This window comes from Mastomys coucha, unplaced genomic scaffold (assembly GCF_008632895.1).
Source record: "Mastomys coucha isolate ucsf_1 unplaced genomic scaffold, UCSF_Mcou_1 pScaffold7, whole genome shotgun sequence".
Taxonomy (NCBI): domain Eukaryota; kingdom Metazoa; phylum Chordata; class Mammalia; order Rodentia; family Muridae; genus Mastomys; species Mastomys coucha.
This window is the reverse complement of record NW_022196913.1, coordinates 74,879,748-74,895,348: the sequence shown is the minus strand read 5'-3', so window position 1 is coordinate 74,895,348 and position 15,601 is coordinate 74,879,748. Positions and strand designations below refer to the sequence as shown.

At 40.2% G+C, this 15,601-nt stretch overlaps 1 protein-coding gene across 4 annotated transcripts in view; it reads right to left on the bottom strand.

Moving 5' to 3' along the window:
- Vps13b (vacuolar protein sorting 13 homolog B) overlaps positions 1 to 15,601 on the bottom strand; it is a 564,858-nt gene that overhangs the window by 39,549 nt on the left and 509,708 nt on the right. For all 4 annotated transcript variants that reach the window (XM_031359340.1, XM_031359343.1, XM_031359341.1 and 1 more), the window contains exons 45-54: positions 15,220 to 15,483; positions 14,601 to 14,684; positions 14,248 to 14,423; positions 13,529 to 13,699; positions 12,603 to 12,804; positions 11,484 to 11,672; positions 6,320 to 6,466; positions 4,573 to 4,856; positions 2,424 to 2,551; positions 2,049 to 2,248 (exon numbers count right to left, since the gene is read on the bottom strand). In XM_031359340.1, the coding sequence (XP_031215200.1) occupies positions 2,049 to 2,248; positions 2,424 to 2,551; positions 4,573 to 4,856; positions 6,320 to 6,466; positions 11,484 to 11,672; positions 12,603 to 12,804; positions 13,529 to 13,699; positions 14,248 to 14,423; positions 14,601 to 14,684; positions 15,220 to 15,483 (1,845 nt within the window). The remainder of the gene's footprint in view (positions 1 to 2,048; positions 2,249 to 2,423; positions 2,552 to 4,572; positions 4,857 to 6,319; positions 6,467 to 11,483; positions 11,673 to 12,602; positions 12,805 to 13,528; positions 13,700 to 14,247; positions 14,424 to 14,600; positions 14,685 to 15,219; positions 15,484 to 15,601) is intronic.

Below are 15,601 nucleotides of genomic sequence, written 5' to 3'. Positions count from 1 at the left end.
GACATTATAATGGTTATATTTGGCAGCTTTTGTGAAGAACAAATAATGTGAAAGACCTTTAAGAAAGTGTAAGCAGCTGGACATTGGTGGCGCACGCCTTTAATCCCAGCACTTGCGAGGCAGAGGCAGGCGTATTTCTGAGTTTGAGGCCAGCCTGGTCTACAGAGTGAGTTCCAGGATAGCCAGGGCTATACAGAGAAACCCTGTCTCGAAAAACCAAAAAAAAAAAAAAAAAAAAAAAAAAAAAAAAAAAAAAAAAAAAAAAAAAAAAAAAGTGTAAGCATAGATTTATTCAGTTATAAAAAGCAACGAAGCTCTGATACATAAGAAATCTTTAAGACAACATCGTCAGTGTGATAAACCAGGCTCCAAGAACAAATACTTCATTATTATCCTTATCTGAGATTCTTAGAGTGGACAAATTTTAGAGATACAGAAGCACAATAGAGGCACTGAGGCCAGGGAGAGGAAGATGAGTTTGTATGGTGATGAAAAGCCCTGAAATTAGGTAGTCATTGCTACAGCTTAGATATAAAAGGGCCCCAAAGGCTCATATAAAGGCTTGGTCTCCAGCTGGCAATGCTACCGAGGTTATTGAACTGTGAGGTGCTAACTTCATCAATGGAGCCAGCCATACCTAGATCCTAGCTGAATGAACAGGCAACTAGGAAGTGGGTCTTAGCTGAATGAGGTCACTGCAGGCATGCCGCAGAGGGATGGATTTTGTTCTGGTCTCTTCTCTCTCCATGCTTGTGGCATTCCCTGGTGAGAGGTTTTCCTCTCCATATTCTTACATCCCAATCTTGTCTGTCACTGGCCTAAGAGTATTAGAGCTAGCTGAAGTGAAAAGCTCTGAAACCATGAGCCAAAATAACCATTTTCCTTTAAGCTGATTGATTTTCTCAGGCATTTGTCATGTGACTGGAGAAAAGTGTGGTGACTGTACAATACTGCAAATATAGTTCAGTGTAAGCACAACACAAAAGAAATGCTAGGTTCAATGTCATCTTCAATACAAATAACACCAGGAACACTAAGAGGAAGGTAAGACGTTCAGTGCTGAAGTCTAAAGACCTATTTATGGAATGCTGAAGTCTAAAAACGTATTTACGGAGTTTTTGTAGATTACTAGCATAAACATACATATTTGAAAATTGGCATACTTTAAAAGAAAGAATTAATTAAGAGTTAATACTATAACCATCCAAAAATGTTGACAGCTGAACTGTGTATTTAAAGAAGTCTATAGAGCTGGCAAGATGAGTTCAGATTCCAGCAACCACATGGTGGCTCAAAACCACCTGTAATGAGATCTGACGCCCTCTTCTGGTGCGTCTGAAGACAGCTACACTGAATTACACCACAGAGAGCAGGGCCAAAGCGAGCAGGCTGGAGTTAGCGGGACCAGCAGAGGTCCTGAGTTTAATTCCCAGCAGCCACACACATGATAGCTCACGGCCATCTATACAGCTATAAATAAAATAAATCTTACAAAAAAAAGAAAGTCTATAAATTTATTTTATCTTTGACATTTTAGATCTGAGATGAATTCATTTTACCATGTGCCATCCTCACATATTTGGTGTAAAGTGTCCTCACACAGAACTAGTTTTAGCATTTATTTTTCATTTTTGAAATTCCTTCCTCTCTCCCTCTCTTTTCTCTATGTGTCTACATATGCTATGGCATGTGTGTGGAGGGCACAGGATGTGTGTGGGAGGTGGTTCTCTTTCTCCCACATGTCTCCTAGTGATTACACTAGGGTTGTCAGGTTCAGCAGAAGGAGTGTTTACATGCTGAGCTATCTTGTCAGTCCAACAAGTTCATCATTTAGAAATCTGAGCTCAATATCATGACCCATATGGAGAAAGGAGAGAATGGATTCTCATAGGTTGTTCTCTGGCTTTCACATATGCATCATGCTGTATGCATGCTCTCACACACAAATAATACACAAGGAAGGAAGGAGGGAGGGAGGGAGGGAAGGAGGGAGGGAGGCAGGGAAGGCAGGCAGCAAGCCAGCTGAGTCTGGGGTAAGCATCACTGACCTGTGTTCCCTGACTGTTGATGTCCACAGGGTCACTCCACTCAGCTGTCATTTCTTCCATCAAATCTACTCTCAGAAACAGGCTGGGAAGTAAATCCTTGGTCTTGCAGTCTGGGTAACTGATAATCTGGTAATACAGCTCATGATGAACTGAACTCTCCGGAGGAATTTTTTTGCAATAAACCTCAAACTTTGGAATATCTGAAAAGTTAAAAACAGGGCAGGGGCACAGGCAGACTTGGTCTTAGGGATGCCAAACAACGTGGCAAGAATAAGATACTTTAGAATTATTCATAGGACCACAGGTATTGATTACATCAAAATTTCCCAAGGAATCTACTCTTCTGCTGTTTTATTTCAGGGCTATGAAACTTACCTCTGATGTTCTCCTTTATGAGCATCGTTACTGGGCATTTGTTGTGGAAAACTACTCGAGGACTTGGGTCTTCAGAGAGGGTTAAGTAAGTGACTCCAAAGTGCTCTTGATATGTCAGTGCTACTGCCCTGGAACGACAAGCAACAACGTGGTTTCAGAGGCCACAGGCTTCTCTCCAGTTCATGTTTATTTGAACATACAGTATTCCAGACTCTGGGACATTGTTTTTCTAACTCAGAGGATATGTTTTCCAGAAAGGGAGACTGACCCTCATTTAATAGTTGATATACATATATATAGGTTTAGTAATTTCATAGTAGTGGTAGTATTCATTTACAATAAAATACTAAAAAATTCGAAAAAGGATTTAAAATTAAACCCTCCATGACACTATCATTGGATTGCTGGCCTTGTGCTAACCTTGCTTGTGGCCCTTGTCCTCAGTGCTTATGTGCCTTAAATTCTTCAAGTATGACACGTCTTCCTCCCTAAAGAGTTTGGTAAATTTTGGTAAAGGTAAAATTGACCCATTTTTAATTTCTTTCTTTTCTTTTTAGAATTCTAGAGAATTTGTGTGTTTGTTCTATTTTTATTCTAAATGTAGGCTATGAATTTTCACACAATGACCATAAGTTACAGGGCCTGTATTTTGGACATCAGAGCAAAGCTGCGATTCCTTGTTTTAAGCAGCTGCATAGGTACCATGAGGAGAAATTTCCCACTGTCCTATAGATTATCAAGTGGTATTAACGTTTAAACAAGAAGAAAACTTCTCTCTGATTACTGTACTAATTACCAGGATAAAAGAAAGTAGGCCGCTGCAGTTCTTAGTGGATGGTGAGGAAAGGGGTCACTATCCCCTGCCAGAGTCCTCCCCTAAAGCTGGTAAATCTAGAGCCAAGACTATAGAATCATACTTTTAGCTTGCCTACTTTAATATTTACATAAGATTAATTTATACTGTGAGTCTTAGAGAACTTACATATAATTTCTATATCTTCTGTTAAAATTTTGACTTTCCATTTAAAAATAATTCATGTACCATTCAAGAGCATTCAACACATTTAACGTTATCTAAAACCAAATATAAAAGCAGCTATCCTCATAGGGCTGGGGGTGAAAATGCTTGTTCACAGGCGGTGGTGGCGCACACCTTTAATCCCAGCACTTAGGAGGCGGAGGCAGGTGGATCTCTGAGTTTGAGGCCAGCCTGGTCTACAGAGTGAGTTCCAGGACAGCCAGGGCTACACAGAGAAACCCTGTCTCAAAAAACCAAAAACCAAAACAAAACGAAAATGCTTGTTCAATCAGGATCTCTGTGACATGAAAGAAGAAGGGATGTATGGAGGGAACAGGACCTGACCTTTATGGAGATCTGTTAGGTAAATTGTAATCTTTAAAATGATTATTAAAACATCTTTCATACATCAAAAACCTGGGATGTCTTCAATCTCATAGTCTATAACTCAACCTTGAGAAGAGGGTTCCTCACAGGGTCACCGCATGACTTCTTTCATGGCTGTATACACTGTAAGTAAGCAATTCTGCAGAAAAGACACTAATACCATAAACCACAAGACAGTAGTCAGTATGAACAAACCCTTACACATCTCTGGCCCAATCCTGTGGTGATCATTTGCATACTTTGTGATTTGCATTTGGAACAGCTTTCATGCAGGAACAACCACAGGACAGAATATTCCTTGGCATGTGTTTATCTACATTACTATCTCTCTAAATGTCTTATGTGAAAAATTCCATATTGAAGTAAAAGTAAAATATTGGAAAAGCAAAACTTTCCAACTTGATTCTCTTGGATTTCTTGCCTTCATTTCTCATCACTGTGTAGTCAGAGCTCCTCAAGGATGTGTCTCCTGCTTTCATTACCACACATCCCTGCTGCTTGATGACTGCACAGCACCATCCCAGCCCCCTGCAGCATAAGGTGCAAATGGGAAAATCATCTAAGCAGACAACCTGTTTGTGATCATGACCTCTGTTCAACTGTATCCAATGTCTCAAAGTACTTTCATTAAAGATAAAAGAGCACCTAGAATTACATAGGAGAGCACTGATATTCAGTCTCTCCTGGCCTCCTGATGAGCAGCAACAAGGACATGCAAAGAGTGTTTGCACTTGGCTAAAATACCTGGTGCAGAATCCATTTTCCCTCAAGGTTCCAAAGGGCACTGCTATACTCTGTCTGGGAAACTCTCGTCTGATGATGGCTGGCAGGCTCCAGCACTGAGAGCTGTTGGCACCTGGTACAGGAGAAAAGCCCAGCAATATCTGTTTCTGAAGCATGGTTGTGTCTAGTACTGATGGCCCCACATCAGGCATGATGTCCCAGCAAGGCAGGGAGCTGGATTTCACAGCAGGAAGCTCTCCCCCTGGGCAAATGCTAAAAGTAGCACTGTCTGGAACATGAAAATGCTGGAAAGACAACACAGAGGGGACATGTTCACTATAGTAGCACAGAGAAGCATCTCTTCTAAGAAACCAAAATCATGTGTTCTCACCAAGTGGCCACGATGGGGACATGGACATGCCAGTGATCCTGTCTCCACCCAAAGGCCCTAATGTGACAGGGGCAGCAGTGCCAAGCAAAGGGCTGCCTCTCAGGCATAAGAAAACATGGCAGCATCAGGCTGACTTAAAAAAGACAGTGTCAAGTTCTCATGGTCCCAATGGCCTGTGGAGAGAGATGCCATGTACCTAAGAGGAAGCTGTGTTGGATGGGGGAATCTGGAGAAACACATCTGAAGGAGGTTCAGGATAAGGAACTGGGGACTCAAAAGAAAACAGTAAGGCTCACTTGCAGGAGGAAAATGCTTTGACCCCAGTCTTTAAATTGACTTTTATGGTTTATGATATAAGAGCCTTTCCATTGAAAATTTTATTACACTTATTTGTTTATTTAGTGTGTTTGTATGTATACACATGCACACCTGACATCAGAGAACAACTTGCTGGGACTGGCTCTACTCTGCTACATGGGTTCGCCAGAACAAACTCAGGCTGTTGGGCTTAGTAGCAGGCACGCTTAGCCACAGAGCCATCTCGGTGATTCAAGCAGCCTCTGATTTTTAGACTTAAAAAAAAAAAGAAATCCCTTACTGTTCCATAGCCTCCCAGAGTATCTAGGGACTATCATCTCTGGAAAAAAATCCTAGCTTTGCTGAGGAAGGGTCAGAGTTGAAACGGGACACTGCTTGGCTGCAGGAGGCAGGAGGCCTCCACTGCTTTCTAGGAAGACGTGCCAAGACAGTGAAGCATGGTGAAATTCCATTGTTCAGATGTTTTGTAATTACACAATTTGCTCAAGTTAAAGGGGAGACATTCATTCTATTTGATTATTTGAAAATAATCTTTAGGAGCCAAAAAGAACAATGCTGAGCATAGACTACAGTAAACAGTGATGATCATCTATTAGATAGTTCTGACAGCAAGAAAGAGCTGTAGCACATTGTTTTGAAAAACAATTCTTTACCTTCTTAAAATATGAATGTTCTTGTTAGTTTTATAAAGAACCATGTTAATTATCCTAAAGATCATTGGATTTGTTTCCTGCACACGTTGCCATGATGAGAAGTGGCCCATCAGTACTGCCATGTCTCACAGCCATGGCTCAGTTCAGGTGCCAGTCGCATACTCATTATGAAGGCTCAGCAGCCATGGTGGAGAGAGCTGCGTCAGCACTTTCCAGGGCTGCGGCAGCCAGCATTTCTGCTCACTTGTCCCTGTGGCAACTTCAACTTGCCATCTATGGTCTTAAATTCAGCACAAATAAGATTTCTACAGTCAGTGTTAGCATTTTCTTTGCCCCATGCTAAAAAAAGTTGAGTCTGTTTACAATGAACTGAGAGAAACTGAAAACCATGTTATGGATTACTTACCTCCTTTCCTGAATAGGGGTTGGAGACAGACAAATATGGCTTATAAAATATCTGATATGGAGTGTTATTGATTATTGTAGTCTTATCTTCAATCTGAATAACTTGTATACCATGCTGTACCATGGAGGAGATGCAGAACTGACACAACTGTGGGACAGAACAGAAAGACAACAGTTTTTACACTACAAAGATACACATGAAGAATTCTTGACTATTTTTTGTTTGTTTTGTGACAGAATCTTTACCAAGCTGGCCCCAATTTATGGATCCCCATGCCTTTAGATCTCTCAAGTGCAGGGATTACAAGTGTGTGGCCTTACATCTGGCCTCAACTATTTTTTAAATGTATTTTTTTTTTAATTTTATGTACATTGGTGTTTTTTCTGCATGTGTGTCTAAGGGTTTCAGGTCCTCTGGAACTGGAGTTGCAGACAGTTGTGAGCTGCCATGTGGGTGCTGGGAATTGAACGCAGGTCCGTTTGAAGAACAGCCATCTCTCCAGCTCCATGGCCTCAACAACTCTTTATTTATTATTTTTTTTTATGTATATAAGTACACTGTAGCTGTTCTGATGGTTGTGAGCCATCATGTAGTTGCTCCGGTCGGCCCACTTGCTCCGGCCTAAAGATTTATTTATTATTACATCTAAGTACACTGTAGCTGTCTTCAGATACACCAGAAGAGGGCGTTAGATCTCATTACAGATGGTTGTGAGTCACCATGTGGTTGCTGGGATTTGAACTTAGAACCTTCAGAAGAGCAGTCAGTACTCTTAACTGTATGTGGTACCCGGCAAGACACTGTCAGGTACAAACAAGCAGAAAGTGTATATAGATTGTACAGTATTGGTCGTATTTCTCCAATTACCAAATTAGAGAGATCACTGGATGACAATCAACAAATTTTCAATTCCTCATACTTTTGAATTTGAATTGATTAGGATACATTGGTAATATTAATTTTTGTATTAAGAGATACTAAGAAAAAGTAATTGTTACTTCCTGTTATTTTTATTGTTAGAGGTGGAATTATGTTTGTGTGGGTTTGTTGAAAGGCTACTTTCTTGCTTCTTCTAGGGTGTAGTTTTGCTCCTTATGTTGGTGTTTCCCATCTATTATCCTCTGTAGGGCTGGATTTGTGGAAAGATATTGTGTAAATTTTGTTTTGTCATGGAATATCTTGGTTTCTCCATCTATGGTAATTGAGAGTTTTGCTGGGTATAGTAGCCTGGGCTGGCATTTGTGTTCTCTTATGGTCTTTATGACATCTGCCTAGAATCTCCTAGCTTTCATGGTCTCTGGTGAGAAGTCTGGTGTAATTCTGATAGGCCTGCCTTTATAGCTTATTTGACCTTTATTCCTTACTGCTTTTAAAATTCTTTCTTTGTTTAGTGTATTTGGTGTTTTGATTATTATGTGACAGGAGGAATTTCTTTTCTGGTCCAGTCTATTTGGAGTTCAATAGGCTTCTTGTATGTTCATGGGCATCACTTTCTTTAGGTTAGGCAAGTTTTCTTCTATAATTTTGTTGAAGATATTTGCTGGCCCATTACATTGGGAGTCTTCACTCTCTTCTATACCTATTATCCTTAGGTTTGGTCTTCTCATTGCATTCTGGATTTCCTGGATTAGGAGCTTTTTGCTTTTTGCATTTTCTTTGACTGTTGTGTCAATGTTTTCTATGGTGTCTTCTGCTCCTGAGATTTTCTCTTCTATCTCTTGTATTCTGTTCGTGATGCTTGCATCTATGACTCCTGATCTCTTTCCTAAGTTTTCTATCTCCAAGGTTGTCTCCTGTTGTGATTTCTTTATTGTTTCTATTTCTATTTTTAGATCCTGGATGGTTTTGTTCATTTCCTTCACCTGTTTGATTGTATTTTCCTGTAGTTCTTTAAGGGATTTTTGTATTTCCTCTCTAAGAGCTCCTAGCTGTTTACCTGTGTTCTCTGTATTTCCTTAAGGGAGTTATTTATGTCCTTCTTAATGTCCTCTATCATCATCATGAGATATGATTTTAGATCCAAATCTTGCTTTTCCGGTGTGATGGTATGTCCAGGACTTGCTATGGTAGGAGAATTGGGTTCTGATGATGCCAACCAAGTAACCTTGGTTTCTGTTGCTTATGTTCTTACACTTGCCTCCAGACATCTGGTTATCTCTAGTGCTACCTGCCCTGGCTAAATCAGACTGAGGCCTGTCCTTCCTGTGATCCTGGTTATGTCAGAACTCTTCAGAGTCAAGCTGTCTCTGTGATCCTGTGATTCTGTGATCCTGGGCTAATTAGAGTGCCTTAGAGTACAGCTTCCTCTGTGAATTATGCGACTCACTGCAGAGTTTTTCACCCAAGGTCTGCTCAGGGTACCATCCTAGACAGACGGGAAGGAACCAGTGCCACTGATCTGGTGCAGGAATATATTTTTTTTGTTTGTTTAAAGATTTATTTTATTTACTTCATGTGTATGAGTACACTGTAGATGTACAGATGGCTGTGAGCCATCATGTGTATGGCGGCTGGGAATTGAACTCAGGATCTCTGCTGGCCTGCTAGCTCAGGCCCCACTTGCTCCAGCCCAAATCACTGTAGCTGTCTTCAGATGCACCAGAAGAGGGCATCAGATCTCATTACTGGTGGTTGTGAGTCACCATGTGGTTGCTGGGATTTGAACTCAGGACCTTCGGAAGAGCAGTCAGTGCTCTTACCTGCTGAGCCATTTCACCAGCCCAAGAACTTTTATCAAAAGATGGCAATGAAGAAAAAAAAATATTGACCCTCATATAACTTTATATTGTGTTTCTGATGTTTGAAGTATTTAATACATATTAATAAATATTTAAACTTCCAAGTCCTCACACCACCTACTTTCCATAGTACAGAAGAGGAAAACAGCTTGGCTGAGACACAGGAAAAGATGGAACCCATGTGGTCCAGCTTTATGGTTCTGCTTTTTATCATGTGTGATGTGTGTCATGTGTGTCATTTGCATTGTCTTGCAGCATTTCTAGTGAACAGCTAGAGCTGTCACCTGCCTGAAGGTATCCTTGTAATAGGCAGTACCCTCGGAACAGCATTCTCCAGGGAGGTTGGGAAATGTGTGCAGTCTCTGTAATTGGAGTCTCAAGGTCGAAACCACTTTTATAATAATAATATGGTGCTATTTATCTTTGTATTTTGATTCCTTCATAAATATACACTGGTATTTCCTAAAGGCAGTATAATATATGATGCCACATTCTTTTGACTAGTGGGATATATTGAAGTCCTTATATATTTTTAAGAAGTTATAGTTTCTTTTCTAATATGATAAAAATGGATAGAACCCAGTATTTTTAAAGAGTATAAAGGAGTCCTGAGCCTAAAATGTTTAAGAATTTTTCTATAGTTTGCCTTTTCCTTCCTTCCTTCTCCTCTCTTCCGTCTCTCCCTTTTTTCTATTCACACACAAACATTTAGTCAGTACATGCTGTGACCACTTTTAAGAAGCTAGATGTACTACTGGGTATTGGGTGGTAGTTTTCTACTTACAACTCTTCAGTTTCAGGTGATTTGAATGGCTCTTGCTCATGTACAAATACTATATATAGTACTTTGGTCAGCAGCAGCAACATGTGCTGCTCAGTCAACTTTGAGCAAAGTAATACCAGTCTTGAATACTGGCAAAGGGGAACTTCTTGTTTCAAGAAATTTTAGGTTTTTTTAAAAAGTGACTTAAGCATTCCTAACTTTTTTTCAAAAGGCTCTTTTAAAGATGCTCAACAAAAACCTAATTTCTCCCCAAGAGAAAGGGCCATTGTGAATGCTACTGTGCTGGTGAGGTGTTCCTTCTGTTCTCCCACTGAGGATGGCTAACATGATGATGAATCTCCCTGTTGTAGGCTATACAGGAACATAAACTGATGTGAGTCTATGACATACATTTCTGTATTACTCAGCTGATTGCCTTGTATAGGTTTTAGGTTTATGGTAAAAAGCACATGCCATTTGTATGTTACCAAAGATGTTCTTGGTATCCACAGCTCTAGAAGCATGGGGCAGGCCCACCCCTGCTAACTGTAACTCTTCCAGTATCAAAGAGGATTAATGCATCTTTCAACCCTCATTTGAGAAGTTTCTATTTTTAGTAGATGTTGGTTAACACAGAGACCCATAACTGATCAAGGTATAGAAAGACTGCATAATGCTTAGCACTGCAGGGAATGTATGTACTGTGTCACTTCCCAAGGCTCAGAGCGGGTTAGTGTATAAGCGCCAAAGGCAGTAGATGAAACAAAGAAACTGTCTTACAAACACTGCAGGGCAGCTGCACTCATGCAGGAACTCACAGCAGCTGCAATAGCACACAACAGATCTATGCACATCCAGGAAGACCAAAGGCCCAGATGGAGAGGGAAGTTGGATGTGGAATCCTATCTCTACCAGCAGAACTACTGGCATATAGGGAGAGGAGAACAGAGGGGAGGGGAGGGGAGGGGTAGGGAGGGGAGGGGAGGGGAGGGGAGAGACAGAGATTTCTCTAAGAGTGGAGCCCCCACCCATCACTATAAGCTATCCTGGATCCAATGGAAAACCACATATCAAATACAATTTTGACAGTAAAAATTGGTCTTGATTTCCTTTAAAGGACACAAAGTTTGGTGGGCACAGAAGGGGGAGTGAATATGATCAAAACACATTTTCTAAGCCTCTCAATCATGTGCTGAAGAATATGATTACTTCTTGTAACATTAATTCCATAAGAGAATCGGATTAGTCCTATCACTTTGATCAGCATACCCTTTCCAGCAAGATAACCATTCCTGTAGAGTCTTTGACCTCAGTGCTCATAGTGTTTGATACCCTACTTCCTGTTCTGAAGGAAGAGGTCAAAGACAGATTGTGAATATTTGGGAATAAGTCCAGTCCTCATACTATAAATCAAATGACTGGTGACAGCTCTGAAATGAAGCTGTTACTGGGTAAACTATGTAACCCAGGTTTTACCTCTAGTAAAGAAAAAAAAATTCCACTGTAAAACAGAAGTCTAGAAAGTTAAGAAAACAAGAAAACTGTTGTAATTATTTAGAGTAAGTGACACCAGAAAGGGACTTAGAAGGGGAGGCAGACATACTTGAAACACTCTACGGGCACACAAGCACTCCCCCTTGCACCACATCCACACAAACCTTACCTTCTGAGGTCCTGGGAAAGCACCGAGTCTGATTTCAGCATCGACAAATGCTTCTTCATCCAGTGTCACTACCTCACCATTCCCGCCATCTTTCCACTTTGGAGATGTCAGATTATGGACCAGTTTAATTGCTAATGACTTGTGCACAGTGTTTGTATTTGCCCAGTAAATTCCAATTTGAAAAGCTTCCTGGAAAAACAAAATGCCTCAACTGTATTGTTTTTAACCATTCCATATCTCCAGGATTAAAAAAATATATACAATAGATATATTAAGGCAACCAAATAGTCCCCTGTATTTTTATTTTGGTAATGACAACATGTATTTTATTTTGGTTTCCAATATCCTTTTGATTCACAATGATACTCAAGTTCAGGGAAGAGAGAAAAATCAACCTCAAGCTGTGACTACCCCATGAATTCCAAAAACTTAAAAAATTTAAGGTTTCATCTCATTTGACATCAGAAGAATATGCAACATTATGCCTATACAGGCTAACATTCCAATTCCATAAGGTAACTGCATCTGATTACTTCAAGAAATAGGAAAAATACAATTGAATAAAGATGCTTATAAACTGGAACTTCTGAAATTGTTCTCTACTAGGAAATACTTTTTGAAGATTTTCTTATAAATTTATATTGCTTTTTGAAATGGGTTAGCTTTATAAAGTCTCTGGTGGCAGACTATGAAGTCTTTCTGTAAGTTTTTAGTTTGTAGTTAGAATTTTCCACCCATGTCACAATGATTCTATGGTGTTATAATTAACAAGTGACATGCACAATTATGCACATCTAAGTACAGTTACAAAGACAAAGGCTGGGTGGTGGATTAGGGTTTAATTCAGCTCCTATGCTCCTCAAATATCTTGTACACAATGGGAATGTAAGTAGTATGTGTCAGCGGATGGAGTGATGATTTAGCCATGAGTAGTACTGCTGATGAGGAAAAACACATCTGAAAAATGTTTAAATATCAAAGAGCATTCCATACCCTTTATGTATGCACCTACCAGGTCAGTTTTCCATAAGGAATCCATCCTGTTAAGATGGAAGTGGAACCCCAGAATACAATCTAGTTATTGAGAGAAAAGAATATGCTAGTTTTATGTTATATTACCTGAAAATTAGGAGGAATAATAATTTTGCCAGCAGGAACCTGTAGAACAATCTTCTCTCCTTCAAACAGCCAGAGATCCCACTTGGACTGATTGATAAGCAGGGCCCAGGGTAGCAGTTCTATCAACAGGGTTCTAACATATGGTTTCCAGATTGACAGTTTGACTCGCATTGGGCTATCCCACTGACTCAGCTGCTCATTCCTGTTCCAAAGAACACATTCAAGTGACTCACTGAAATATGATGAGTTCAGGATTTATGAAGTATGTTTGAGCATTCCAGACACACAATGCTCCCACAGGATGCCACTGTGCAGGACACTACCACACTGCCACACACACTCACCCAGTGCTGCACTTGCAAGCAGGAGAAAGAAGCTTTTCATGTAATGATGATTTACTACTCTGAGTAAAAATATCCACAAAGCTAAACCAAACTAGATGACATCAGAATCTGACGCATTCAAAGGCTCTGCTCCATGGCATTTACTCTATCTACTATAGTGGTTAATCAAACTATAAAGTTGACTAGACTGAGAACTACATATGAGATTCCTAGCAAAACACACCTCTGGGTACACTGATGAGGATGTTTCAAGAGAGGATTAATTCTGAATGTGAGCAGCACCCTTCCAATAGGTTGGGGCTGAGAGGGAATAAAAATAAGACAGAGAAAGGTAAGAGCAAAAACATTCTCCTTCTGCACTCTGGCTGCCCTGACAGGAACTGCTCTACTCTGTGAAGTCTTCCTTCCCACAATGGACTAAAAGCTCAGAAACTGTGAGACAAAGTAAGTCTTTTCTCCTGCAAGGTGTGGTACGTGGGATCCTGTCAGCAACAAAAAATCTCAGTAACCAGCTAGTGTTTTGTGAATGGTGTTTTTCTTAATGTTTACAAGTGCATATAGAAAACTAATGAAGAATGTCACCTGTCAGAATCTTTCTTATTATACGGCCAAGTGGGCTCGCGGGACTTTTCTGACCCGTAGAACTCTTCAAGCATTTCATTAACTGTGCCTCCAGGTTGTATCTTAGTGCTTATTTGCTTAATGAGGGCTGTTGATATGGGAACAGCACAATCTGAAGGATCATATTCTTCTCTAGGAAATTAAAAGAGAAAACATTAACAGATTTTTTAAGTGATTTATAATTTACCAAAACCAAAACCCAAACAACTAGAAATGTAGTTAGATTGACCCTGTTCTGTGGGATATTCTCCTTCCTTCCCTCCTCCCTCTTTCCTCTTTCTTTCTCTTTCTTCCTTTCTTTCTTTCCTCCCTCCCTCCACCCCTTCCTCCTTCCTTTCTTCTGTGAGTTGGCGGTTTATGACATAGTTTTTAGATGTTCTGCACCCTGGCTCTTCCTCCCACCTACCCATGCTTGGGTGAGATCTCTAGTCATCTCTTCTCTGCAGGAAGGTGTCAGTAATATCTCAAATAAATTACATTTTTATGATTCAACTTGGTTATTTATAAGCTTAATGAAAAAGGTGAATTCTACGTAAAGCCATGGATAAGAATGGAAGGTGAAGCAGAGGGGTTTTACTTAACGTTTTCCTCAGGTCAGAACGTAAGTAAGGCTACACCCATGTACCCAGAATAGCTTGAGGCTACTTTTTACTTCCTAGGAAAATCCACTTTGCTCATACCGTGCTTGAAATGTCAGGTGATGTGCAAGGTCAGGTTCGACATTCTGCAGTGGATTTTCTTGCCCTCTTCCTGGAATAATCTGTGTTTCACTCAAACCCAGACTTCTTTTTTCCAAATGTATAATAATGGGGTCTGGAAGATGACTCCTCATGATAAAAAGAGGGCTGAACACGATCTATAAAAATAAAAGGACAGAACAACTTTCATATTTGCTTTGTTGCAGTATTCCAGCTGGTTGATGCCGAAACACACGTGTAATAAATCTCCTCCCTGGGTCACTGTGACCTTATTTATTTGAGAATAGGAAAGGTCAGTGTCGTACACCATGTTTCAGGATTGGGAAAGCACTCACCATTCGCTGCTGAACTTGAGAGTTGGGTTCCAAAGTCAAAACTGTGCACCACACATAAATTATGGAACTGTTTGAAGTAGGCACCTGCACATGAGATAGGAAAGGCCTTGTAAGATCTTAAACAGCCTGATAATTAAGCAAAATAGGCAGAGTATCAGTTTAGATGATGAAAGAAGTTACAGTTACAGGAAAAAGCCACTAGGAAAATCAAGGAAGTAAAACCAGACTTAAAATGAAAAGGGACTCCTTCCTGCAACGGGGAAGAAGTCTGCACATGGATAGTGACATCAGATGGTGGGAGAATGAAGAGATCCAGTTCTTAAATGGATAAAGATGACAGTGGTGAAGATTCAGACAGAGACTAAAAAACACATCATCGCAAAGATGTTCAAGTGGGGAGGTCAAGACTCCAGTCCCACCTCTAGGAAGCCTGGAGATGGAGATGGGAGCCATTGCCTGAAGCATTGACCAGTCTTTCTTTGCTTTTATAGATTTCGCTTTCTGCACAAACCAATTTTAATATTATTACAAAGTATGGGCTACATAAAGTAAATGCACAACACTGAGAACATTTTTGTTTTTAAAGTCACTCTGTTCTAGAAATCAGGAACTCTCATACCTGGATGACAGTGCTATACTCAGAGGCTTTGGGTTCCAGACACACATCTCTTGACCAGTCCTCGTCCCCTTTAGCCTTCACACACAGCTCTGTCAGTTCGCTGTTTTCTAATATGTATGAAGGCAACTTCTGTTTGGCTGTGAGGCAATCAAAGTGTTCTCGAACTACAGCTTGTCCATCTTGACCGATGTAATGCTGAACAACTTTCAGTTCTATGCTCTGAGACAAATAACTACAGATGATCTGTCTTCCACAGATGATAATCTAAAAGACGATATATAAATACACAAAAGGTTCATCAATTTGGATGTCATTAACCAGAAATACGTATTCCTTCAGGAGATATGCTGATTTTCATTCTAGATGAAGTCATCAGTTTAGT